The sequence below is a fragment of the Poromitra crassiceps genome (assembly GCF_964638095.1).
Source record: "Poromitra crassiceps genome assembly, chromosome: 26".
NCBI classification, from domain to species: domain Eukaryota; kingdom Metazoa; phylum Chordata; class Actinopteri; order Beryciformes; family Melamphaidae; genus Poromitra; species Poromitra crassiceps.
The window spans coordinates 17,437,625-17,463,732 of record NC_139640.1 but is presented as its reverse complement, the minus strand read 5'-3'; the positions used below and the strand labels follow the sequence as shown (position 1 = coordinate 17,463,732).

General features: G+C 44.4%; 1 protein-coding gene across 1 annotated transcript; it reads right to left on the bottom strand.

The window, feature by feature from the left end:
* Positions 1 to 386: 386 nt before the first annotated feature.
* Positions 387 to 25,661, bottom strand: LOC310798716 (uncharacterized protein; the record flags this gene model as incomplete). The annotated part of the gene is made up of 8 exons (XM_083661270.1): positions 387 to 486; positions 1,947 to 2,089; positions 2,190 to 2,330; positions 5,841 to 5,950; positions 17,218 to 17,293; positions 23,253 to 23,451; positions 24,781 to 24,835; positions 25,616 to 25,661. 8 exons carry the CDS (start codon positions 25,659 to 25,661, stop codon positions 387 to 389), a joined length of 870 nt encoding a protein of 289 aa, XP_083517396.1.
* Positions 25,662 to 26,108: the final 447 nt, after the last annotated feature.

Below are 26,108 nucleotides of genomic sequence, written 5' to 3'. Positions count from 1 at the left end.
CCTTGAAAACATGACTGTTAAAATCAAGCATTTTCCAAACTTTCAAGACTTTGTACGAACGCTGAAACAAAGGTTTTAGGGAACGCCGACCGTTCCGTCAAATTGTTCACAAACCTCAGGGATAGAGGGGGTGGTTTCAAACATGCATTAGGTTTAGAATGCCGTTCCAGAGCGCGCGCTTGGGTATCAATGGGTTAAGCTCCTTGACACCATGGAACAACAAGCCTCTTTTTGTCTTTTCCATTTTCTACTTTACACAAAATATCTGATAAGCCCCAGCACTTTAAAATGACTATAAAGGTCACTAATAAATTGCATTTATCAAACACATTCACGTGTTCTTCAAAAAACAAATGTTTTTCTATTTAACATCATTATGAGGTTTATCAAAAACTACTCACGCTGCCACTGCCTGATGAGTCTTTCAAGCAGGGAAATCCCTGAATCAAAGCTGAAGCCATGGCCTTTTTGGTCTCAGAGGTAGGACTGTAAACATAGAAAAACACAATGACATACATCTAGGGCTGTCCCTGACTCGGCGGTTAGTCGAAGTCATCGACTACGTAAATACGGCGACTTGCATAACGTGCGTAGGTATTAAGTGAAGAAAAGATCATTAATACACTAGATAGCTCAGTTCCAATATCAGATTTCAAAATAAAAGTTTTTAATGGCTTCTGTGTGCGTTAGTCTTGTGTGGTATGGCTTTTCGGGGGAAATCTGACCGGAAGTCATATTGTTATTGTTGTCGCTAGCGGAAGCCAGCCGGCTAACGTTAGGTAGAGAAGATGGCTGAGCCCGTTAAAGCATGGATTGTTTATTCCCAAGCGAATGGACAAGCTGCAGCTACAAAACATCGCCCACGATCATCTAAAGCAGTGGTTCTCAACTGGTCTAGCCTCACGACCCACATTTTTCCTCAGTCAGTAAAACGACAAGCTAGAATGGCATGTTGGTACCAATGGATGCCTTAGGTCTTCTAGCTTCATATGGTACCAGTATCTTCACTCTGGATTTAAAAATGAGCCCGCTACAGCCTCTGAAAGACAGTAATGTTGTCCGCGGGCGCCATCGTCCTCAATGAGTAGAATAACTTTTTTTCTCATGCACTTTTGGGTCCCGACGCACCAGTTGAGAAACACTGATCTAAAGTTAATCGACTAATCGAAAAAATAGTCATTCGATTAATCGAGAAGAAAATAATCATTTGGGACAGCCCATACATCACGCAAGTAAACAGTCAAACTAGATTTAAAGTAGTACAAAAACAGTATACACTGCACAAGTTTGTGTCAGACCCCAGTAAGAATAGCTGTAGCATTTTCTGCAGCTAGTGGGGATCCAAATAAACTAAACACTACTGAACGTGTGTTGATGCGTGTAGGTTTAAGTTGGTGGCCTGTCTTTAAAGAGGACATGAAACATTTGATCATATGACTAGTTCATTTGCATTTCACCTCAGACAAGACAGGACACTGCTTTCAAGTCTGAAATGTATGAGATTTGCTAGAAAAATGAACATTTCAGCTTTTCACCAATTATGGCGCTGCTTGATGATGTCACTACACTACCTTTACAGTACAGTATAAGGATTAAAAAAAAAAAAAAAAAGGATTTTGAACGTTTTGATATACAACAGCAATCAAAATATTTAATACCAACACTTAAATAGCCGGTACTCCACTACTGCACTCTACTGTACTGTACAGTCAACCTAGTGACATCAAGCAACGCCCGGCGAAATGTTGTTCATCTTTCTAGCAAATCTATGTAAATGTCAGACTTGAAAGTAGTGTCCTGTATTGTCTGAAGTGAAATGCAAATTAACTAGTCATATGATCAAATGTTTCATGTCCTCTTTAAAGGAGAATTTTTGTATTTTCCTACAGAGTTCATACACCTTTCCAACATCAAATTCAAGCAAAAAACAATCTGTTTTTAAATACCCGTCTCCAAACTTCTCCATGAGGTGTGACACCAAGATTCGGACGAGGCAACGTCTCTGCTTAATTGTGATGATACTATCCTCATCAAGGCTCTCAAGAATCAGCTTGCCGTCAGGTGAGACTGTGAGAATCTGGCGGATATCCTGAGAAAATGACAAGAAGAGACAGCATTGCAGATACGTTTGTTATTCTTTAGTGTTGAAAAAAAAAAGTGAACCTCAAGTCTTAAAAAGTGGAACTTACAAATTGGGGAATTATATGTATAGTTTGTGGCATCATCCGGTCCACTGGCGCCATTTGTTCCTCCGTGGGGAGTGGAGGTGTGGGAGCTGGTGGGACATCAGGGCTTGTAGGTGGGGGAGTGGGTGGCACACCAGGTCCAATCTATGCAGAAAAGCCAAGTTAATGACAGAGGCAGTTACCTAGAATTGCAGGCTGACCTGTGACAGGGACCATTCACCATCAGGAATGTAAATTCATGGATAGTGAACAAGGTGACACAAACTATATTTAGAAATATGTGTATACCACAAAAAGCTCTAAATAAATGTCACCCAAATTCACAGTTAAATTATCCTTTTTTGCAACACCACACTAGTGGACTCAGAAGACTGCATACTGCAGACTGCATGGTGTGAGAGATGTGTACCAGGACGCACATTCTCACAGCCCAAAGATTTATAAATTGGGAAACCTGTGTGGAAAGTGGTGCAGCGCACTTTTCGTGTGTACACACGGTTTATACATTTGGCCTCTCAGATATAAAACCACTTAGAAACCCTTCACCCAAGTGTCCTATTTTTTTTTATGAAAAAGGTGACTGTCACCTAAAGGTAACTAGTTTGCAATCCCTGGACCCCATGCAGATCTGTGGCAAATTAAAAAAGACAAAACAGAAACGTAACTACTCAACTTAACAAAACTGTGGCTGTGGCTAACACTATATATTGAGCACATAGACACATTAAGAGATTAAACCAAAATTAAGTACTTACAGTATAATTTATCGCATCCCTGTAGTCCGGTAGTTCATCCCATCCCAGTCGTCATTTATAGAACATCCCAGTAGTCACTTAGTTCATCCCATCCCGGTAGTCATTTATCGAACAAATAGTGATCATCCTCGTGCGTTGGAGGCAAAGAGACTTTTTATGGAGCATTAATGGCTAACTACTAAAGAAATTAGGGAAAAAGTGTGTCTTGTCAAGCTAGAACCTTTCATCAATATAAACCTACTGTATGTCAAAATACTATTTACAAGTGTCATACACCCATTTGGTGACAGTCAGCTGATTGTCTAAAAAGGTCTATAGCGCAGGGAAATGTAGAAACTGTCATCATGCTCTCTGTATGACTTGACTGCATGCAGCGGATGATGATCAAGCAGCTCTCTCACATCAACAGCTGTCAAACCTTGAGTGGGAATCACACTGTATGCAAACAAATGCCTCTCAAACCATTTTGTTTCCCACTTCTGTACAACAAGCTTTATTGTTGGTGTGTGTGCTGTTTGCTCCAGAACTAAAATGGATTTGATGAGAGCAAACTGGGGCTCTCCATCTGGGTTGTAGGACAGGAATACAGTCATGCCTGCTCGATATGCAGTGCCCTTAAAGGTAACCCAAGCCGGCACATACAATTCGCTGAAAAGGGGAATACCTGTTAGACCACTTTGGATGTCTTTAACTCCCTCAAAGTTGGCCAGAAAGGTAGTGTGCCCTGGACCAACTTCTGCATTGTGGCTCAACACAGTTCCACACAGCAAATTGTAGCACTGCATTATCTGATGGCGAAATGCCATGGTTTTGCAAATGTTTCGGAAGTTGCATGTTACGTGGCTGACCCTTTTGAAAAATCCATGTTTAGCCTCAAATCTCATTGCCCAGAACTGCATCAAGGGTCCGAGTTTTCGAATCGCTCTTGGGTAATGGAGCATGAAGTGGTGTTTTGGCCGCAAATGTAGGTGAGGGTAGAGCTCCAGGAAGAGGGAGTGATGCTCTTCAATGATTTTCCTCAAGTACAGTGTTGCTGCAACAGTAAGAGAAGGAGAGAAGATGAACTCCATGCACAAGAGTAAGAGTAGGATAAGTTTCCATTCCTTGTTTTCCATGGGGATCAGGTCACCTATCATTGTCGGCAGTAACCTAAGTAGGCACCACATTTGAGCTGCTGACTGTCGCATGGACCCATCAATGTTTCTGAGATCATTCTTACTTATCACAGACGGTTTGTTGCCCTTATCACAAAATCCGTAGTCGAAGCTTGTGATTCTGTAGTTGAGCTTGTCAAGTGTGAGATGCTTTTGCTCGATCAGCGAATTCAACACAAGTTTGACTTCATATGGCCCCACCCCTTCCAGGATATCATGCATGATGTCAGGGGCTACATTGTCCGTCACATGATAAAAAGACAAGTCATTCAGGACACTGTCTCTCTTCAGGCCTGTCTGGGAGGGGTTGGCTGTACGCAAATCTGCCTCATGACTATGGACATCACGTAATAGTGCAGGATCTTCCAGTGTCAGAAACCTCAGGACATCTCTATGTGCTCTGCACATCCGACACACATAATTTCCAGTGAAGCTTTCAGTGTAGCAAAGAATGGCATTCAAGCCCAAATTGTCTCCCACTACCTGGACCACTGTGAACTTGACAACACCTTGAAAGTTGGGGGTATTAACAGTGATGCCATCCCTCTCAAGACACCTGATCTCTTCCACGATAGGGCGCAGCACTGCATCAAGGCCATAGGTCTTCGCGTCATCGGATTTGTACACTGCTAAAAGGAAGTGCGACTGCAAACTTGATAGCAGGTCTGGTGGCAAGCTCTTCAAGATGAAATATATAAATCCTAACTTGTGAATCCCAGTCTTCGACCCAAGCGGATTGACAGCCTCCACGTCATCCTGGTAGATCAGAACTGGGATCGAAACCTCTTTCAAGAACAGTGGGTGTGTTTTACAAAACTCCCCATCAAAGACATCCTGAAGTGCATCACCCTCTCTCTGCTGCCATTCTCGCATGGACTGTAAAATCCCAGGAATTTCAAGTATCTTGGCTAGAAGGCGATGTAGCGGAATACGCTGATATGAATCAGGAACTGCGACTTGCCGGACAGTGCCGGTGGCAGAGTCCCTTTGCTGAACATAGGAAACCCCAGGCAAAAACTCCTCAACTGGCTGAATGAAGTTTCCAGATTTAGCAAAATACTGCAGCTGTTTATAATCGGTATCCAGTCCTATGAAAGGCTCAGCTGCTTCCAAGAACTCCAGCTCGAGCTCTTCTACCTGTGGGCTTTGACCAAGACCAAACTGACGAAATAAAGACATAGTCTTTGATTGCAGTCTGCTCACAATATCGCCAATTAAACTAGAGGTCTGTTGAACCACAAAGTTTATGTTAGAGAATGTCTGGGAAGATTTAGATCTGAGATGAGCTAAAAAAAAGGGCTACCCGGTTGGTAATGCCCTCTTGCTGTAGTTCATCCCATTCATCCTCAGCTTCCTCATCTTCCTGTACTGGCTCCTCTTCAGCATTCTGTACGTCAACAGGCGGGCCCGGACCTTCAAGGGGCCCATCAAGAGTCTGTTCAACTTGGTTTTCATGCTCCTTTACTAGGTGTCTTCTGTAAGACCTGATGTAAGAAAATGTTCTACCACAACCACTTTCACTACATTGGAAATATGTTGACGAATGGTTTACATGGTGTATTGCGCGTAAATGTTTAAAGAGATTCTTAGCCTCCCCTGGAATTTGCCTTTTGCATTTAAAGCAAACATACGCCATCTGCCCTAAGAAATTTTAACAAATGATCAGCAAGAATAATTGTGTGTGTAAGGGGGAAGGAGTTTAAAAAATGAATCCTCTCACGTCTGCAGTGATCTTAACTACTTACAAGTTCTCTAAATTTTTTGAGGAACTTGAGCCTTGGGCCAGCTTTTGGGATCACTTGGTTGATGGTCGCCTCATCTAAAAGAAGAAAACTCTCCTCATCGATTCCCTCATCTGAAAGACAAAAAGACAAAACGCAAAGACATAATTTTTACAACAGTAAAATCCCAATGACCAGGGTCTGAAATTAACACTTGCTAGCGGCAGCTAGAGGTTGGGGGCTATGGGTAGGGGCGGGGTTGGAGGAGTGGCTAGTGGTAGGGGGGTTAGGGGGATTGGCTAGGGGTATGGGTGGGGCTAGGGGGAGTGGCTACGGGTAGAGGTGGGGGAGTGGCTAGGGAATGGGGCAGGGCTAGTGTAGGAGCGGAACTATAGGTAGTGGCTAGGGGTTGCGGGAGTGGATCATTATCAGTATATAAAAGGGAGTCTGTTTCTCTATCTGTCCCACTGATGACATCATCAGTGATGTTGTAAATTCTAGAGCCCGACCGATACTGGATGTGTTAGGCCGATGCTGATACCGATATTGGGGAGTAAAAAAATTCCGATATCAATATATCGGCCGATATTCTTTTTCCCCCCAGATTTTTTATATAATTTGTATCCCCCATTAGTGCTAATTTTTAATTTGTTTATCTAGGTTGCTGCTCCACCCTCTGCCGATCTGGGGAGAGCCGAAAACTGGCTCCACGCTTCCTCCGAGACATGGGCAGTTAGCCAGCCGCTTCTTTTCACCTGACAGGGGCAGCTTCACCGGTAGGACATAGCACGTGGGAGGATCACGCTATTCCAACCAGTTCCCCTCCCTCCGAACAGGCGCCCTTAACGACCAGAGGAGGCACCACATCAGCAACCAGAATATTGCATGTTTTGGTGAAAGGGTTCCTATATGAAGGAGGCACGGGGAAAACATCAAAACTCCACACAGAAAGGCTTTTTTGACGACCCCACCCGGGCGGTGGGCACTCGAGAACATGTGGACGGGCACGCATTCTTTCAGCGTTCACAGCGTCCCAGGTGGGAATCGAACCCAAGACCTTCGAGCTGTGAGACGACAGCGCTTACCACTGCACCACCGTACCCCCATCGGCTGATATTCTTACATTCTTACATTATATTACATGATTTTTTTGCAATGATCCCTCAAATATCAAACACTTGACAAAGATATGAGTTGACATGAATTGAGATATGTAATGTAGGCAGGATATTTTACAGCTTATTAATAAACGTTATTGTCCAAAATGACATCAATGCAATGAAACAGTAAACTTAACTGGGAATTTAATAATTATAAATAACTAGAAATACAAAAACACAATAGAACAAATATCTGTCTATAACTTTTTTTTTAAACGGCAACATCGGCCAAAACGATATATCGGTGATCGGCCGATAACATTGGCGAACCGATATATCGGTCGGGCTCTAATAAATTCACTCACAAACACAAAGTCCCAGTGATGACATCATCAGTGATGTCATAAATTGTGACATCATCAGTGAGGTCAGAGGCATTGTGACATCTGCAATGCACACTTTAAATTTATAGCTAACCTGTTCGGATCTATGTTCGCAATGGCATCCCAAGTATCATCATACTATTATGGGATGCGAACAGTTGTATTATGGGATGTGCGTTTCCCAGGCAACGACACAGGTTGACACGTTTTCGAACAGCGGCCCACGCTGGCACGATGCTCCTAAAAGCAATATGCTTATTGTTTTAAATGATTTGGCATCTTCTATTATTGTCAACACCAGTATTGTTGTATTGTAATAATATGCCATAAAGGTTTATTGAGATCCTAAAAAACAAACAAAAAAACTACTTTTTTTTCTGTAGAATGGTAGCGGAAACACTGCATCAATGATGATTTCATCGGTCTGAGGCTCACGAGGGAGACTGAGGCAACAACCATTTTTAACAAATTTTTCCTCCTAATTTGGATTATTTATCTATTATACATAATATGTACAACAGTGATGTTCCCTTAGATTGGGTTGTTGTATACAGAATAGACACATAATTTGGATCATTAAATTGAATGTGGCAAATGTATGTTTCTCCATATTTTGTGTAAAGCCATACATGGAATGCATGATAGGGAGAACAGAGTTTATGGTTCATTTGGACCAAAAATAAAAAATAAATAAAATTTAGCATTTTTATTTTTGACCAGAGTGAAATGTTATATGGTCTCTGATTCTAAATATAGCTGAATCACTTGGTTTGACATTTTACGAACTGTCGATGGGAAAATGAATGGCAGATGAAATCCCTTGGTTCGTATGCCTGGAGAGGGAGTGACTTTGGCTCCACTCCGTTCTCTTCTGAAACAGAGAACGTGAAGTGCAGTGGGCTGCACTCTTTACAGTGAGTGTGATATGGCATACTTTCAGCGCAATGCACAGAGTTGGAGGCAGTCAAGCAGAAGACAGACTTGTTTTTATGCCATTTGATGTGCAATCTGGGAAGCCAGAAAAATAGACTGGGTTCCCAGATTGTTTGATGTGTAATGAGTGAACGGTGCCTGGCTGATATTAGCTGTCTTTAACCTGGTCACACACGCAGCCCTGCTCCCCAGTGCTTCACAGACTGCTGTTTTGTCAGTCTGACGACCGCTGCCAATGCAGCGAGGTGTTTTTGAAGCAGATGCGACGAGAAGCTGTGATGTGTATTTCCTGGCTGCCGGACAGCGGACTTTATGAGCCTCCCACACAATGAATCACGATGCATTTAATCGATCACGTGTCTTGAAAACGACATCTGACCCGTCCTACTCTGCCTCTGATTGGCCCTTATAGCGCTCAATCATCACTCGGGTAGTTTGAGAGAGAGAGAGACCGACCAATGTGGAGTTTGGAGGGGGAACTACGTCAACATCTGTTGTGGCGGTGCGCCATAAATGTATTATGAATGGGAAACACTGATGTGATGTCATCAGTGATGATGTCATAAGTACGGCAACCATTTTAGGGCATCCTCGCCCGTCAGAGTATTCATAGCTTTCAAGGGGCGTTACGTGCTGCTGGGAACGCCCACCTGGCGGTCAAAAAACAAACTTGTTCATTCGCTGCCAGCCGCGTCGACTAGTTTCTCATGCTGTTTGTTCAGCCGTTTGTACACACGTCTTTGCGGCCAACATTTCCTCATAGGTAAGCTCAAGTAACGTTACAATAATGATTAAAATACCCCGTTAACGTTACTTGAGCTTACCTTTGATGAAATGTTGGCCGCAAAGACGTGTGTACAAACGGCTGAACAAACACAGCGTGAGAAACTAGTCGACTCGGCTGGCAGTGGAATGAACAAGTTTTTTTTTGACCGCCAGGTGGGCGTTCCCGGCAGCACGTAACGCCCCTTGAAAGCTATGAATAGGCTATCGTTCCTCAGTCTAAGCGTTGACAACTGACAACGCTTAGACTGAGGAACGATAGCCTATACTCTGATGGACGAGGATGCCCTAAAATGGTTGCCGTACATAAGGGCGCACACACACACACACACAAGGAGGCATTGTGACAAGACTGATTAGTGATGTCACACACACACAAGGAGGCATTGTGACAAGACTGATCAGTGATGTCATAGGGGGGCACACACACTGATGATTAGGGCTGCAACAACTAATTATTGATAAAATTATTTTTCATGGGCTAATTGTTTAGACAGCTCTTGTCCATTAAAGCAGCACTTTTGTGCACTAATAGTCAATTTGGGACATTTGTTTTTTTATAAAATCAGCGCATTTATTTTGATCCGATTAAATCGATTAACCGAAGAAATAATAGACAGATTATCAAAATAATCGTTAGTTGCAGCCTTACTGATGTTGTGCTCGCAGGAGCTGGTTTGGTTATGAAATATGATTATTAATAATTATGAATTATTAATATTCATAAATTTATTAGATTTGACAGAAAATATTGTATTCTCTGTAAGATTCGGGGCACCACTGTAGTTAAGGCTACAGACCTGTCTAAAAGTCAAGTTATGACTTGTTTAGACACCAAACCAAATTGTCATATCAGTCTCATAATGATATAGTGTACATTGTACAGTTAATTGAAGGGTCAAAGTTCGTAAGCTTCTGTCACAGATTTCCACAGATAAAATACCTCATGAATAACAACCAAGATTCATAGCATTGTGTAATAAAAAGATTTAATAAATCGCAATATCAATTGACATTAACATAATGATTAAAATATCAGTTCATCACATTTACTTTACAACTAATAGTCTACCACATCTATAGCTAATAACTAATATGAATAAGCATTATATCAATTGTGTGTGTGTGTGCCTGTGTGTGTGTGTGTGTGCAGTGATTTAAGTCTGCCTGGCGGAAGCAGGCTTGAATGTGTGTGTGCGTATGTGGGTGTTACTTAGCATTTGTGTGTGTGTGTGTGTGTATGTGTGAGAGAGAAGGAGGGCGGAGAAGGTGGAGTGTCTTATGTCACCCCAGGATTGGCTGAGGGGCGGTCTGGTCGTGTGAAGACCGCCTCCTTTTCAAAATGGCGGTTTTGTCAATTTTGTGGAAGGAGAGAGAGGGGGATCGACGGGGAGAGAGAGAGAGGGAGAGCAGGGGAGAGAGAGAACACGCTGGTGGCCTCAATTCTCACAGATCGCTAACAGTCACATACAGGATACTGTAATCAACACATATGATAATGCATTTTAACCCCTAACTCTGCCCAGAACCATTAAACCATAAACTCTCACGCGGATTCACTCTGCTAAGTGAATCGTTCCGTTGTTGGCACGGCTGTCCTGTGCGCTGTAGGTTTGGTTGAGTTGAGGAGGAGGTTCGAGGTTCGGCTGAGTTGACGTCGGGGCCGACGTGCGATCTGGCCTGGGCAAGCATGCAGCGGACGTCTGATGGGGGTCGACGATGCCGGGGGTGGACGTGCAGTCTCTCTGCTGGTTGAGTCGAAGGAGTGCTGCGGCTGTGTGGATGCCCGCCACGGTGTGTCTTTCTGCAGCCGTTGGTTTGCCCTGCTGCGGTGTGGCTTTCTTCTTCTTCTCCTGCACGTGCGGTGCGCGGGGAGGGTCGTCAGTCAGGCGTTCTTGCCTGGAAGCTTGGTCAACAGCTGGCGTTATGCCAGGCTGTGGCACGTCTGGAAGCGCGAGGGGGCTTTCCCCGGCGACTTATAACACTAAAACGACTTAAATTAACTGAGATTAAGTATAACTATCTCAGTGTAAGCATGCTATGTCTGGTGGGACTTACGGCCTTGGTAGGCGATCCCTGGGCCTGCTGCGCGGTTCACCCTGGCCTCTGGTGGCTGTGGTCAGGCCTGGTTAGGCCTTTGTTCAGGGGGTGCAGCGAGCGGGGGAGGGGAGCCGGCTTCTCTGGCCCCTCCAACCCCTGGTTCAAGCTTAGTTGAGACTCAAGTTAAAACTGTTTCCAACAGTTTTGGTACTGTCTGGGGAAAATCACGAAGGGTTCTCATTGGCCTCTCATGTGTCTTTTGTGATGGTTCTGGCCAATGATAGCGCTCTGTGAGCTGGACTGTGCCCATTCTGTAAGGTGAGGCAAGGGAGAAGGGGGTTTTATGGCTTGATTACCCTTAGAGATAAAACAATGGCCGGAATCCTTTGAGGCTCTGAGAGGTGTGAAACGTCCTGGGGCAACCACAAAAGCCATTTGTCTCCTCTGAATAGAGGTTTCTTAGCTAGAGAGGACAACATGTTAAATCACGATATGTTCATTCATATTTCTCATGATACAGTACAGTCCATAATGTGTCGATCACAACATCCCCCCTCCTCGTCTGTGGACTGCTGTCGACCTGCGGTCCGCAGGCGAGGATGAAGGGCTGTACACTACAGTGACCTTTTGGTCACCATGTCCATCTGTTCTGTGGGATCAAAGTGTCATATTCTGTCTAGGCAGTTCATAGTTCATCATCGGTTCTGGCTTGGTTCTGGGCAGACTCCTAACCATACCTAGACTCATTACCATATAGATAATACAACCTTAAGGTCATATACACAGCATCATTTCAAAATCAACAGGGTGAGCAGGGAAGGGCAGGAGGAGAGAAGGAGAGAGAGAGAGGGTGACAGGGTGTGATTTTGAATGTGTGCTGCATTCCAGCAGTGTTTGTGCATGAGTCTCCGTGTCTATGTAGCTATGTGCCAAGCTTTGTCCTATTTTGATGTGGTCTGCCTGCCGTAAAGGTGTTATGTTTCACAGCACAGCGTTGACAATGCATCTAGCCTACATAGAGATAAGGGTGAGAGCCGAGTGACAGGTGACTGTCAGGGGTGACAGGGTGGCTGCGTCCAGTCACCCGCCCTTCACCGAGTTTGATGTCATCTCCTGGGAGGGCCTCTGGTGGCTTGAATGCCCACCCTGCCCGTCAGGCGTCTGGCGCCCGTTCGGAGGTCTAATTGGGTGGAGGGCCTAGTGTGCTGAGGAGACTCACGCCGTTCGCGCCCTGTGGCGCGACTGTGATGTCTCTTTGGGCAGCAGCTACCCCCCTTGGCTCTGTCCGGCAGAACCAGGTGGTCTGGCCTGCGTGGTGAGCGTGTGTGTGGTACCGTCTCTGGGTCCACACACACGCGGTTGGTGGGTTGAAACTGGCCATTTCTGCTTTTTGCTTCGGTTTCCACCTCCCACGCTATTGAGGCGGTTTTGAGAACCGTGCGCATGTTTCGGTCATACCAACGTGCGTCTAGGGCTACGGATGGGCGCACCGAGTCATGCAGACCGTCTAGGAAGAGTTCCTTGAGACGTGGCACGTCTTCTTGATCCGGGCCATTTCTACCTTGACTATATATCTTCTTCAAGCGTCTAAAGTAATCCCTAGGATGTTCCTGGTAATTCTGTTTGACGTGTAAGGCCGCGTTCCTCCCCGCCGCTGACGACTGGGTAAGGATGTACTCTTCGCCCAAGGCTTCGCGAAGCTTGTCAAAGTCATCTCTGATATGGGAAGGTTGCGTTTGGATAAACGCACGCACGTGCTTTGAGCTCGTGCTCCATATCAGTTGAGCTTTCTCTCGCGGCGAGGCGTGTGGCAGAGCCTGCGAACCACGTTCGACTTCGTTGAGATAATCGGTCAAGTGTACCTCGTGACTGGCGGGATCAAACAAATCGATGTCGTTGGCTATTGACTCCAGTAAGTGATAGCGTGATTCTGCTTCTCGGAGAGAGAGTTCTGACTCACTCTGTTTTGGCAGTGGAGGCTGCAAGAAGGAGTGGCCGTTTGCCCGATTGGGCACCAAAGAGCGACTAATGTCATCATGCCCGGGGTCCCCCCTTTCGGGGGGAGGGGTGGAAGAGCTGACTTCCTGTTTCCTTGGTGGACAGGAGCTAGAAAGTGAGTGAGGCTGGATAGCCTCTTGTGAAAAAGACCTATCAGCGCACCCGTTGGTGGCCTGAGCAAATGACGGTTTATAATGCACAGGGCGGTAGTCGATCGACTCGCCACGGGCGTGATAAATGGAAAGTCGGTAAGACACACGTTCCTCCCTGCAGGGGGTTGCAGTGTGGATCGTTTTGTCATAACCGGAGGTGGCGCTGTCAAGTCGTTTGACTGTCAGCAGTTTGTGCTCTGAGGTGGAAGTCAGAGCTGGATGAAAGCGTGAATAACGTCTGAGTCTATACGTAGGTTGCTCGGATGAATGACTGACTGGTATGTCGGAAGCATGAAAGTCGAGCTCGGAGTCGGATGACGACTGCTGGGCTGAATAGCCTGAATCAGTTTGCTCGTTGTGAGAGCGGTATCCCCCCTTTCGCGGTGTGGTGTCGCGATGTCTAGCAGCGCGGCTGCTTGCCAGCGCGGGCGCTAGGTAGTGTGCGGGGGTCTGATTCAAGTCGAGGGTTGGTCTAGCCCTAGGAGGCGTGTCAGCCTCCGGTGCCGGCGGGGCTATGGCCCTTACGGCCTTCTGGTGCTCTTGCTGCTTGGCCGTTCTCGCGTTTAGCCGTGCGATCACTGCTCGGGTGGTTGGTGGAGCAGTGCGACCCGAGAGGGGGACCGTTCTGGGTCCGAGGGCCGCCGTGGATCCGGTCTGCATGCCCTTTTGGCTCTGTTGCAGCCGGGAAACTTCGGTACGCAGTCGGGCTAATTCTGTTTGGCAGACCTGGGCTTGTCGATGCAGACCCAGGTTGGCCTGCAGCGTAGCTTGACAGCTGTTGCGCAGTCTGCCTATCTGCGTCTGGTAGACAGTGGTCTGCCGCTGATGCGCAGCGTCCTGCACCTGGAATCTGCGATTTTGCAGAAAGAAAATAATTCCCAATGGAATTATTAGGACCGCTAGTGTTAGCATTACAATGCTAAATTCATCTGCTCCTCCTGTGGGCGGGCAGATGAGAGAGGCGGCTACCGCTTGCAAGTCGGTGGCGGCCATCTTAAAGAAAGTTTCAGCGCTGACCATCTTGTGGCAGCGCAGACTCATTGCGATGAGTCAAGCAGCTGTTTTACTGCTGTCAATTTTAAGCAAAAGGTGTGTGCACTCACCGTGTTGCTATGGCATCACTGCCGTCAATGCCCACAGTTACTAATCCTAATTAAAGAATGGCCCAAATGTGACAGTCTCTCTGTGAGTTAGCTGCCAATTGCATGCAGTTAGTTTGACATCTGTCAGCTGTCACTCGGCTGGTGTCTGCTGTCAGTGTCATCAGGTGCAGGTGTCTGCCTGTCTTTCGCATGCAAATTCACTGTGACTGGTGGTCACAGGGCTTTGTTTACACTTTGTCTCTGGCTCTGGAGGAGACAGGGTGAATGTTTTTGACTGCTAATGTGAGGGGGGGCAGCCTGACTTCCCCCCACCCTTTGCCAGTGTGGCTTTCAAATTAGCATCAAAGGTTCCACTTTAAAATGCGCAGCGCTGTCTATTTACTTCTGTTAAAGTCACTCTCTGATAGATGGAACAATTGCTATCTCTCACAATTTAGGTTGAAGGCACAGTGGAAAACAGTTTGTTAACTGTGGTTTCTAACATAAAAATGGAATCAAGGATTTTAAACTGAGCTGTTGTCTTTGGGACAGTTTTGCTCAGAAATATTCAATACAAATCCTAACTTGTGTTAAGATTATGGGAAGATTCCATATTTTATGATTAGAGTTCCTTTAGTGTCTTCTGACGCATGTGATTTGCTTGGCAAAGCGCTATAGAAAACCTGATTTTGGAAAAATTTGAAAAACTTTGATTTTTCAAAAATTTATGAATTTTTATTATTCATGCATATCATATCTGTGGAAATACTGATATTAGAAACCTTACACGGGGCACCATTTATGTTGTGCTCGCAGGAGCTGGTTTGGTTATGAAATATGATTATTAATAATTATGAATTATTAATATTCATAAATTTATTAGATTTGACAGAAAATATTGTATTCTCTGTAAGATTCGGGGCACCACTGTAGTTAAGGCTACAGACCTGTCTAAAAGTCAAGTTATGACTTGTTTAGACACCAAACCAAATTGTCATATCAGTCTCATAATGATATAGTGTACATTGTACAGTTAATTGAAGGGTCAAAGTTCGTAAGCTTCTGTCACAGATTTCCACAGATAAAATACCTCATGAATAACAACCAAGATTCATAGCATTGTGTAATAAAAAGATTTAATAAATCGCAATATCAATTGACATTAACATAATGATTAAAATATCAGTTCATCACATTTACTTTACAACTAATAGTCTACCACATCTATAGCTAATAACTAATATGAATAAGCATTATATCAATTGTGTGTGTGTGTGCCTGTGTGTGTGTGTGTGTGCAGTGATTTAAGTCTGCCTGGCGGAAGCAGGCTTGAATGTGTGTGTGCGTATGTGGGTGTTACTTAGCATTTGTGTGTGTGTGTGTGTATGTGTGAGAGAGAAGGAGGGCGGAGAAGGTGGAGTGTCTTATGTCACCCCAGGATTGGCTGAGGGGCGGTCTGGTCGTGTGAAGACCGCCTCCTTTTCAAAATGGCGGTTTTGTCAATTTTGTGGAAGGAGAGAGAGGGGGATCGACGGGGAGAGAGAGAGAGGGAGAGCAGGGGAGAGAGAGAACACGCTGGTGGCCTCAATTCTCACAGATCGCTAACAGTCACATACAGGATACTGTAATCAACACATATGATAATGCATTTTAACCCCTAACTCTGCCCAGAACCATTAAACCATAAACTCTCACGCGGATTCACTCTGCTAAGTGAATCGTTCCGTTGTTGGCACGGCTGTCCTGTGCGCTGTAGGTTTGGTTGAGTTGAGGAGGAGGTTCGAGGTTCGGCTGAGTTGACGTCGGGGCCGACGTGCGATCTGGCCTGGGCAAGCATGCAGCGGACGTCTGATGGGGGTCGACGATGCCGGGGGTGGACGTGCAGTCTCTCTGCTGGTTGAGTCGAAGGAGTGCTGCGGCTGTGTGGATGCCCGCCACGGTGTGTCTTTCTGCAGCCGTTGGTTTGCCCTGCTGCGGTGTGGCTTTCTTCTTCTTCTCCTGCACGTGCGGTGCGCGGGGAGGGTCGTCAGTCAGGCGTTCTTGCCTGGAAGCTTGGTCAACAGCTGGCGTTATGCCAGGCTGTGGCACGTCTGGAAGCGCGAGGGGGCTTTCCCCGGCGACTTATAACACTAAAACGACTTAAATTAACTGAGATTAAGTATAACTATCTCAGTGTAAGCATGCTATGTCTGGTGGGACTTACGGCCTTGGTAGGCGATCCCTGGGCCTGCTGCGCGGTTCACCCTGGCCTCTGGTGGCTGTGGTCAGGCCTGGTTAGGCCTTTGTTCAGGGGGTGCAGCGAGCGGGGGAGGGGAGCCGGCTTCTCTGGCCCCTCCAACCCCTGGTTCAAGCTTAGTTGAGACTCAAGTTAAAACTGTTTCCAACAGTTTTGGTACTGTCTGGGGAAAATCACGAAGGGTTCTCATTGGCCTCTCATGTGTCTTTTGTGATGGTTCTGGCCAATGATAGCGCTCTGTGAGCTGGACTGTGCCCATTCTGTAAGGTGAGGCAAGGGAGAAGGGGGTTTTATGGCTTGATTACCCTTAGAGATAAAACAATGGCCGGAATCCTTTGAGGCTCTGAGAGGTGTGAAACGTCCTGGGGCAACCACAAAAGCCATTTGTCTCCTCTGAATAGAGGTTTCTTAGCTAGAGAGGACAACATGTTAAATCACGATATGTTCATTCATATTTCTCATGATACAGTACAGTCCATAATGTCTCGATCACAACACTGATGATGTAATCAGTGATATAATGAGGCACACAAACACATACACATGGAGGCATTGTGACATCACTGATGCAATAACATTTAGTGAGAGCAACACACACACAGGCGTGCCAATAGGGCAGGCGAGGCCGAGCTTGGGCTAAAGAAATAACAATTTTCCATAAGAATATTTATAAAAAATAAAATAGAAACCTTACCTTTAAAACTATCTATCAGGTGTTGGAGTTGCCACTCCGCCAATGTGCCCCTGACAAAAACGTCCATTGGCCCAACCTGAAACAAACAAAGGGAGCTACAGTACACCAATAAAATAGCTATTTGAATGCCTGTTATGATGCTGATACGAGGGATTTTTAAGCTGATACCTATAACAGACAAATATCTTGTTTTTTGGAGCCACCGACCAAAACAAAACCTGGACGCTTTATTTTGGGTAAAGCATGGGTTTTTATATGGATAAAGTACTTTGAATGCGGTGATGTTTGGTCACAACAAGCTTGACTGGCTGAGCTAACGTTTTCCAGCAACAGCTAAACAGTCCGCCATGTACTGTGTGCACCAACATAATAAACACCGGCCCGCAAACCGTTCTCCCATATTATAAATTACAAAGTGTATGCCCTGCCACCCAGGCTAACTAACGTTAGCTTACAGCTATGCCAAACAAATATTGGCTAGCCATAAGCAGACAGTAGGCATTGACATAGCCAGCCTAACTAGCGTTAGCTAACAGAGAAACAATGGCATGTTAGGCTACTACTGGTACGCTAGTTATCTTAGCCGTTCCCTCGCAAAACAGCCAACACGTCTAACGTTAGTTGCATATGATATAAGAGACTTTAATTTGTCTTTAAAACTAACGTTAAGCCCGCACGAGCCTTTAGCTGAAATGTAAATAGCTAGCTACGTTAACCAAACAAAACGAGGGAAAATAAATAACGCTAACACTAGTTATCTTAGCCGTTCCCTCGCAAAACAGCCAACACGTCTAACGTTAGTTGCATATGATATAAGATACTTTAATTTGTCTTTAAATCTAACGTTAAGCCCGCACGAGCCTTTAGCTGAAATGTAAATAGCTAGCTACGTTAACCAAACAAAACGAGGGAAAATAAATAACGCTAACACTAGTTATCTCAGCCGTTCCCTCGCAAAACAGCCAATACGTCTAACGTTAGTTGCATATGCTATAAGAAACTTTAATTTGTCTTTAAATCTAACGTTAAGCCCGCACGAGCCTTTAGCTGAAATGTAAATAGATGGCTACGTTAACCAAACCAGCTAACGCTAACTAGCCTTGATAAAAAGGGGGGGGAAAACAGGCTACATGATATTAGGTAATATTAGCTAACGTTACACAGACAATGATAGTTCGCCCGTATGGGAATTAGCAATGTAGGTCTAAAAGTGTACACAAACCTTTTATTTGATATTATCCTGCTTCCTCAAGGATCACGAAGACACGCAGCCAAGTCAGCCAGTCTGGACTCTGGGTGAGCAGCAAGTTCCAACTGTCTGTGTCTCTCTCTGTGCCCTGGGCAGTGTTGCCAGATGCAGCGTTTGGTTTCCAGCCCACAGAGCCTCATACACTGTTCAAAAACAACCAAAACTCACGCCCAAACTGGCAACGCTAGGTAGTGGGTAAACCACACTGAAATAATCAACACAGTGGGTAGATGAGGGAGGGGAGGTCTTGTCTGTGACGTCAAAATCGTCATGAGGGATGTCCAATATTTTGATTCAGCGCATGGGTTGCACAAATATGACAAATTCCATGTATAATAACTCATAAAGGGTCAAAAATTGCATAACCACATAGTTGGGTATAATAATAACTAATTTGTTCTTAGAGTGCTGTACTGTAACAGTTTTCCGGTTTCTGTTGTGCTGTCCTCTCGTCTCGTAACGTTAACGTTAGGAAGTTTGAGCTCGTGTTTTTCACAGTGGAAAGAGTGTTAGTAGCCTACCTGTCCTGGACACCGTTTACATTTGACTTTGATGTTCAATCGTGTCACCTTTCTTCCCGACAAAAACAAAGTCATGGGAATATATCCGCAGCCACGGATTTTCCTCCTCGGCTCTGCGGTGACGTCACCTTGTTTTGGGAGCGTTAAAGCCATGCTGCTTGTGACACAGTGAATGCCGACTGCGTGTCGTTTTGCAGCGCAGCGGCATCACAGAATGGACTCAACAAAAGATGTAACGACTAACGTAACGAGCTCGTTCATCTTGAAGTAACTGTAATATTATTACTTATATTCTATAGTAATTCGTTACACTGCTCGTTACTTGGAAAAAGTAATATTATTACAGTAACGAGTAACTAGTAACTCGTTACTTCCCAACACTGAATACGATTAACATTACAACTGATCTACAGTTGGATGATGCTTTTGCTTTTACATTTCTGCACACGCTGTACTGTTTTCCATGATGGCACAGGATGCCCCCATGTGACAAAGCAAATGTTAAGTGATTTGTGACCTTGATTAACTTGGTAAATACTGATACAATGAAACAAGATGTATAAGGGCCTGTGTCCACCTAGCGTCTTTTCATCAGCTCCAGCGTCTTTTTTCAGTTGTTTCCAATGGGGGGAGAGCGTATGCGGGCGCACACGGACGTCTAGAGAAAGTGTGCTGCGCCCAGCGTCTATTTTCAGAGCGCTCCAGCGTTTTTGTGCGCCCGACTCCCAGTGGAAAATATTTTAACTTTTCAGAAAGACGCTGGTGTCGGGTGCTGCTTTTCTGGCAACTTAATCATGGAGAAACTATCGCAACAGAGACAGAAAGGCTAAATTGTGGGAGCAGATTGGCTAGACACTTGATATTTCTGGCGAGTGTTGAGCTAAATCACTGTATGTGTGTTGTTTGCTAATGTTAGCTGTCAGCCATCAAGCTACTACCGCACTGAACTAACGTTAGTTTCAGACTGCTTCCTTGTATATTGTGCGCTGGGATCAGCGCTCCCCAGTGCACTCCCAGCGTTTAACGGTCGGAAAAAGACGCTAGGTGGACACAGGCCCTAAGTACGTATTTTTCAACTGAGCCCATGTTGAGACGTGCTCGTCCTGCTTTTTACAATTCTCTTTAAATTGTATACTGTACATGTGTATTATTTGACAAAGTTGCCAACCCTCTCACATAAAGCTCATGGTCTTTTCTCACACTCCATAATAATCTAATGTTGCCTTTATTTAGATAGGACAGTAGGCAGTAGGCAGACAGGAAAGGTGGGGAGAGAGAGGGTATGACATGCTGCAAAGGACGTTGGGTCGGATTTGAATCCGCGTCAGCCGCGCGAAGGACAGAGCCTCCGTGGTATGCGTGCTACCTGGTGAGCCACCAGGACGCACAGGGAAAAAAATAGTTGTGTATGATGATTTTGAATCTCATGATCTGTCAGTTGGAAGCAAGATGGAGATATCAAATCCAAATAATTCTTTGAACAATTTCTCACAAATGGTAAAATATTATTCTGAGCTACAGCATGAGAATAAATCTCATTTCTTGCCATTCTGGATGGTATCCTGACACAAACCATGTATGTCAAGAGGATGTGGAAGTCTTTTGCCCAGAGTTCCCTGTTTTAACGTTGGCATGTTTTAGGATAAAGTAGAAAGAAGATGATCTTTTTTCGTGCCGTACAAAAACACTGAATAAGATGGCATGTATGTACAAACAATGTAATATTATATAGTTTATTTAATGATATATTTCTTATGGATGTGTCCTCAAACGATAGCAGGTAATCCACATCATAGAGGATGGATACATTGTAATCAGGGATCTTGCTTTATCAGTGCCATTTATTGTATTTATTGTCTTGTTTTTTGTATTGTTTTTGGATGTGTACAAAGTACAGCTTGTTTGCAGTATTCATGCCTTAAATTGCCCCTTGCGGGACTAATAAAGTTTTTTGAATTGAATTGAATTGAATTGAATAGAGTATCAACATGTTTAAGAAATAGTGCACTCCTCTTATAGTGATCACTTTGGGACGGGTCAAACTGATCACTATAAGCGGATGATCATTAGAACTGATTTTGTCCTTTTCTTCTCATGCAGATGACCATCTAATTGATATTTGTATATTTATTATACATTAATTCAGTACATATAAAGTAATGAAACGGACAGCCTCGCTATTTACTGAATGTTATTGACTTTAGAACTGCATACCGTAAGTTAGCCTAGGCCTCCAGCTGTTGCAAACACAGTGGTCTCGCAGAGCAGAGCCATCTCTCCAAAGACAGATAGACAGACAGAGATGCCGCGATCTCGCCATATACAGAGAGACACGCACCAAGTATCGCTGCTGTATCTCGTTGGCTCATTTCTGGCCGTTTGTAAAAGAAAAAAAATACTGCAGTTTTAAACATTGTTCTCAAGTGTGACTGAAAAGGCCCAAAATTATCACTGTAAGCGGAGTATTGATCACTATACTGTAAGCAAATTATTTAAACAGCATCTGAATGATTTGGGACCAAGCTTTTTAATCAATATAAGCGGTTGATCACTATAAGTGTGATCACTACAGTGGATTCCACTGTAAAAGGTATACGCTATACAATTATGAAATCAGCAAGCAAAAAATTAAATTTTTCAAGAGGGATTCATTTTAAAAAGTCAAAACTCTCAAAGACATGTCGGCCTATAAAAGTACAAAAAGACTGATTTTCCTCTAATCATGCAAGCCCTTTCACTGGACAGTCGTGTGTTTTGGGAATTTCAGAAGTATCTTTTCAATCCATATTATTCCTTGATGAGTGGACAAGATGGCTTACCTTGCTGGAGGAGCTGCTGAATGAGTGATGGCCCACTGGTCTGTTATAGTGTGACAGCCCCCCGCCCCCAGCTCTCCTCTGTTCTTTTCAGTCTCAAACAGGCACAGACCTTCCAATCTGCCGCCTACTGCATAATAACTCCTCCATTTCCATGTAGGCAGATGATGGTAAATGGTAAATGGCCTGCATTTATATAGCGCTTTTATCCAAAGCGCTTTACAGTCAGTAGTTACATTCACCCATTCACACACCGATGTGGCAGGCTACCACGCAGGGTGCTGGCACACCAACGGGATCAATTTGGGGTTCAGTATCTTGCCCAAGGACACTTCGACACGCAGACTGGAGGAGCCGGGAATCGAACCACCGACCTCTTTTATCCAAAGCGATTAGTGGACGACCCGCTCTACCTCCTGAGCTACAGCCGCCCCCGATGATTCAACTATATACACATCGGCGCTCACAGAAAACGAATGAAATACTGTCCTTGACTCAGAACTGAAATCAGGTGGTTGAATGGATAAAAAATAATAATCTTGTATTAAATACATCGGTAACACTTTACAATAACGTACACAAATACTGTAGTAGTTACTAGTAAACTAATCATTAACTAATAGTTAGTTTATGAGTAGCTAAGGAATAATTTGTCATTAGTCAATCACTAGTTAATCATAGTTAATGAGTAGGTAGTCATTAGTTAATGATTAGTATCTAAGTTCCTGAGTAGAGTAGTTAATCATTACTTAATCATTACTAAATATCAGCTCGTGAATATAGTAGTTAATCATTACTGATTAGTCGGTCAGTTCCATGAGTAGAGTAGTTAATCGTTCGTTAATGATTAATAAATGTCAGTTCGTGAATATATTAGTTAATCATTAGTTAATCATTAGTTAAGGTCACATTGTGAGTATAGTAGTTAATCATTAGTACATTAGTTGTTAGTTCCTTAGTAGAGTAATTACTCATTAGTTAATGATTAGTCAATGGTCAGTTTGTGAGTATATAGTTAATTGTTAGTTACTCATTACTTAATTATTATCTGTCCATTAGTTACTCTTTTTGTGTACCCTATTGTAAAGTGGTGCATCATACTCAGTTAGTAAAAAGAAAAATTAAAAACCCCAGCCCACAGTCCAGGAGTTGCAGTAGCCTACAGTCCAGGTGTTGCAGTAGCCCACAGTCCAGGTGTTGCAGTAGCCCACAGTCCAGGTGTTGCAGTAGCCCACAGTCCAGGTGTTGCAGTAGCCTACAGTCCAGGTGTTGCAGTAGCCTACAGTCCAGGTGTTGCAGTAGCCTACAGTCCAGGTGTTGCAGTAGCCCACAGTCCAGGTGTTGCAGTAGCCCAGTCCAGGTGTTGCAGTAGCCCACAGTCCAGGTGTTGCAGTAGCCTACAGTCCAGGTGTTGCAGTAGCCCACAGTCCAGGTATTGCATAAGCCTACAGTCCAGGTGTTGCAGTAGCCCACAGTCCAGGTGTTGCAGTAGCCCACAGTCCAGGTGTTGCAGTAGCCTACAGTCCAGGTGTTGCAGTAGCCTACAGTCCAGGTGTTGCAGTAGCCCACAGTCCAGGTGTTGCAGTAGCCCACAGTCTGTCCTCCGTAGCACTGACTCCCTCCGGGCTCACGGACACCTCCAGAGAAACTACAGGAGAACAGTGGGAAGAGTCACTTGACCAAGCAGAGAACCAGGCTCTCTAAAAGGTGTAACTAGCCTACAGCTAAATCAACCAGTCCATCAACAGTAGTTGGCAAAAAATGGGAAAAGGCACTCCCAACGTCCACTGCAATAAGCACACGTGATTAAGAACCTCTTTGGGCATTTAAGATGTAGTATTAATGATTGAAAATCACACTCAAGACACTGGCGTGACGGTCTAGCTTCCTTAGCGGGCCGTGTAGGTGACTGGATAGTGTGTGGGGACTATTTAAGGCTGGGCCGAGATGAAGTCATTGAGTTATTTAAAAACAGAAGCAAAGTTCACTTTAAGATCCAAATATTTAAAATGAACGCTCGGGTCCGTCCGTGTGTGTTCACTAACACAACCATACAATCCTTCTTGATAGACTTCAAAATTGGGTCGGCATCTCAGATAAAGCTCTTAATTGGTTTCACTCCTACCTCTCTAAACTAATCATTAACTAATAGTTAGTTTATGAGTAGCTAAGGAATAATTTGTCATTAGTCAATCACTAGTTAATCATAGTTAATGAGTAGGTAGTCATTAGTTAATCATTAGTTAATCATTAGTTAAGGTCACATTGTGAGTATAGTAGTTAATCATTAGTTCATGATTAGTTGTTAGTTCCTTAGTAGAGTAATTACTCATTAGTTAATGGTTAGTCAATGGTCAGTTTGTGAGTATATAGTTAATTGTTAGTTACTCATTACTTAATTATTATCTGTCCATTAGTTACTCTTTTTGTGTACCCTATTGTAAAGTGGTGCATCATACTCAGTTAGTAAAAAGAAAAATTAAAAACCCCAGCCCACAGTCCAGGAGTTGCAGTAGCCTACAGTCCAGGTGTTGCAGTAGCCCACAGTCCAGGTGTTGCAGTAGCCCACAGTCCAGGTGTTGCAGTAGCCCACAGCCCAGGTGTTGCAGTAGCCTACAGTCCAGGTGTTGCAGTAGCCTACAGTCCAGGTGTTGCAGTAGCCTACAGTCCAGGTGTTGCAGTAGCCTACAGTCCAGGTGTTGCAGTAGCCTACAGTCCAGGTGTTGCAGTAGCCCACAGTCCAGGTGTTGCAGTAGCCCACAGTCCAGGTGTTGCAGTAGCCCACAGTCCAGGTGTTGCAGTAGCCTACAGTCCAGGTGTTGCAGTAGCCCACAGTCCAGGTATTGCATAAGCCTACAGTCCAGGTGTTGCAGTAGCCCACAGTCCAGGTGTTGCAGTAGCCTACAGTCCAGGTGTTGCAGTAGCCTACAGTCCAGGTGTTGCAGTAGCCCACAGTCCAGGTGTTGCAGTAGCCCACAGTCTGTCCTCCCTAGCACTGACTCCCTCCGGGCTCACGGACACCTCCAGAGAAACTACAGGAGAACAGTGGGAAGAGTCACTTGACCGAGCAGAGAACCAGGCTCTCTAAAAGGTGTAACTAGCCTACAGCTAAATCAACCAGTCCATCTACAGTAGTTGGCAAAAAATGGGAAAAGGCACTCCCAACGTCCACTGCAAAAAGCACACGTGATTAAGAACCTCTTTGGGCATTTAAGATGTAGTATTAATGATTGAAAATCACACTCAAGACACTGGCGTGACGGTCTAGCTTCCTTAGCGGGCCGTGTAGGTGACTGGATAGTGTGTGGGGACTATTTAAGGCTGGGCCGAGATGAAGTCATTGAGTTATTTAAAAACAGAAGCAAAGTTCACTTTAAGATCCAAATATTTAAAATGAACGCTCGGGTCCGTCCGTGTGTGTTCACTAACACAACCATACAATCCTTCTTGATAGACTTCAAAATTGGGTCGGCATCTCAGATAAAGCTCTTAATTGGTTTCACTCCTACCTCTCTAATCAATCTTTTAATGTGTGTTTTAACAATCATGTGTCTTCCTTTGCCCCCCTGCGGTGCGGGGTCCCTCAGGGGTCGGTCCTTGGACCAATTCTGTTTGGATTATATATGCTTCCTCTTGGACTATTACTCAGTTGCTTTCCCAATATCTCATACCACTGTTATGCTGATGATACACAGATTTATTTTTTCTCTCCTGCACATCAGTCTTACTCAAGGATAGATTACTTTCTCCTGGATAAGAGGTTGCTCCCCCTGTTGAAATCGTGTCAGTATGAAAGCATTATAATATCTGACCACAGCCCTGTGACAGTGGCATTGTGCTTTCCAGGGAATGAGCCATCCCAACGGGTATGGAGACTAAACTCAAAACTCTTATCTGATGAAGACTTTGTCTCTTTGACACAATACAGTGTACTGCAGCTGTTTCAGCTCTTCCTGTCTGCCTCCACATTGTATTCTGTGCAGAAATCGAGTGCATCCAGACGCAGAATTATAGTGGCCAGAGCCATAGAGAGAGGAAGCTTGGTGCAATACTTTTTTTAATTATACTGCACACGTGTTTTATTATATAGCCTAGTACAAGTTTGTAGTGTGCACATTGGTCACTAGGTGACAGTCACCTTTTTCATACCAACATAGGGTTATTCTTGAGTGCTTTTATGTCTGCCCTGGTATCTGTAACCTTTTTCACTCTCCGTGACTTTACATTACTGCAAAGAGCAAATAAAACTATTTGTACTCAAGTTATTTGGTTTGACTCTATTCTTCTACTTCTATAGCCTCAGAC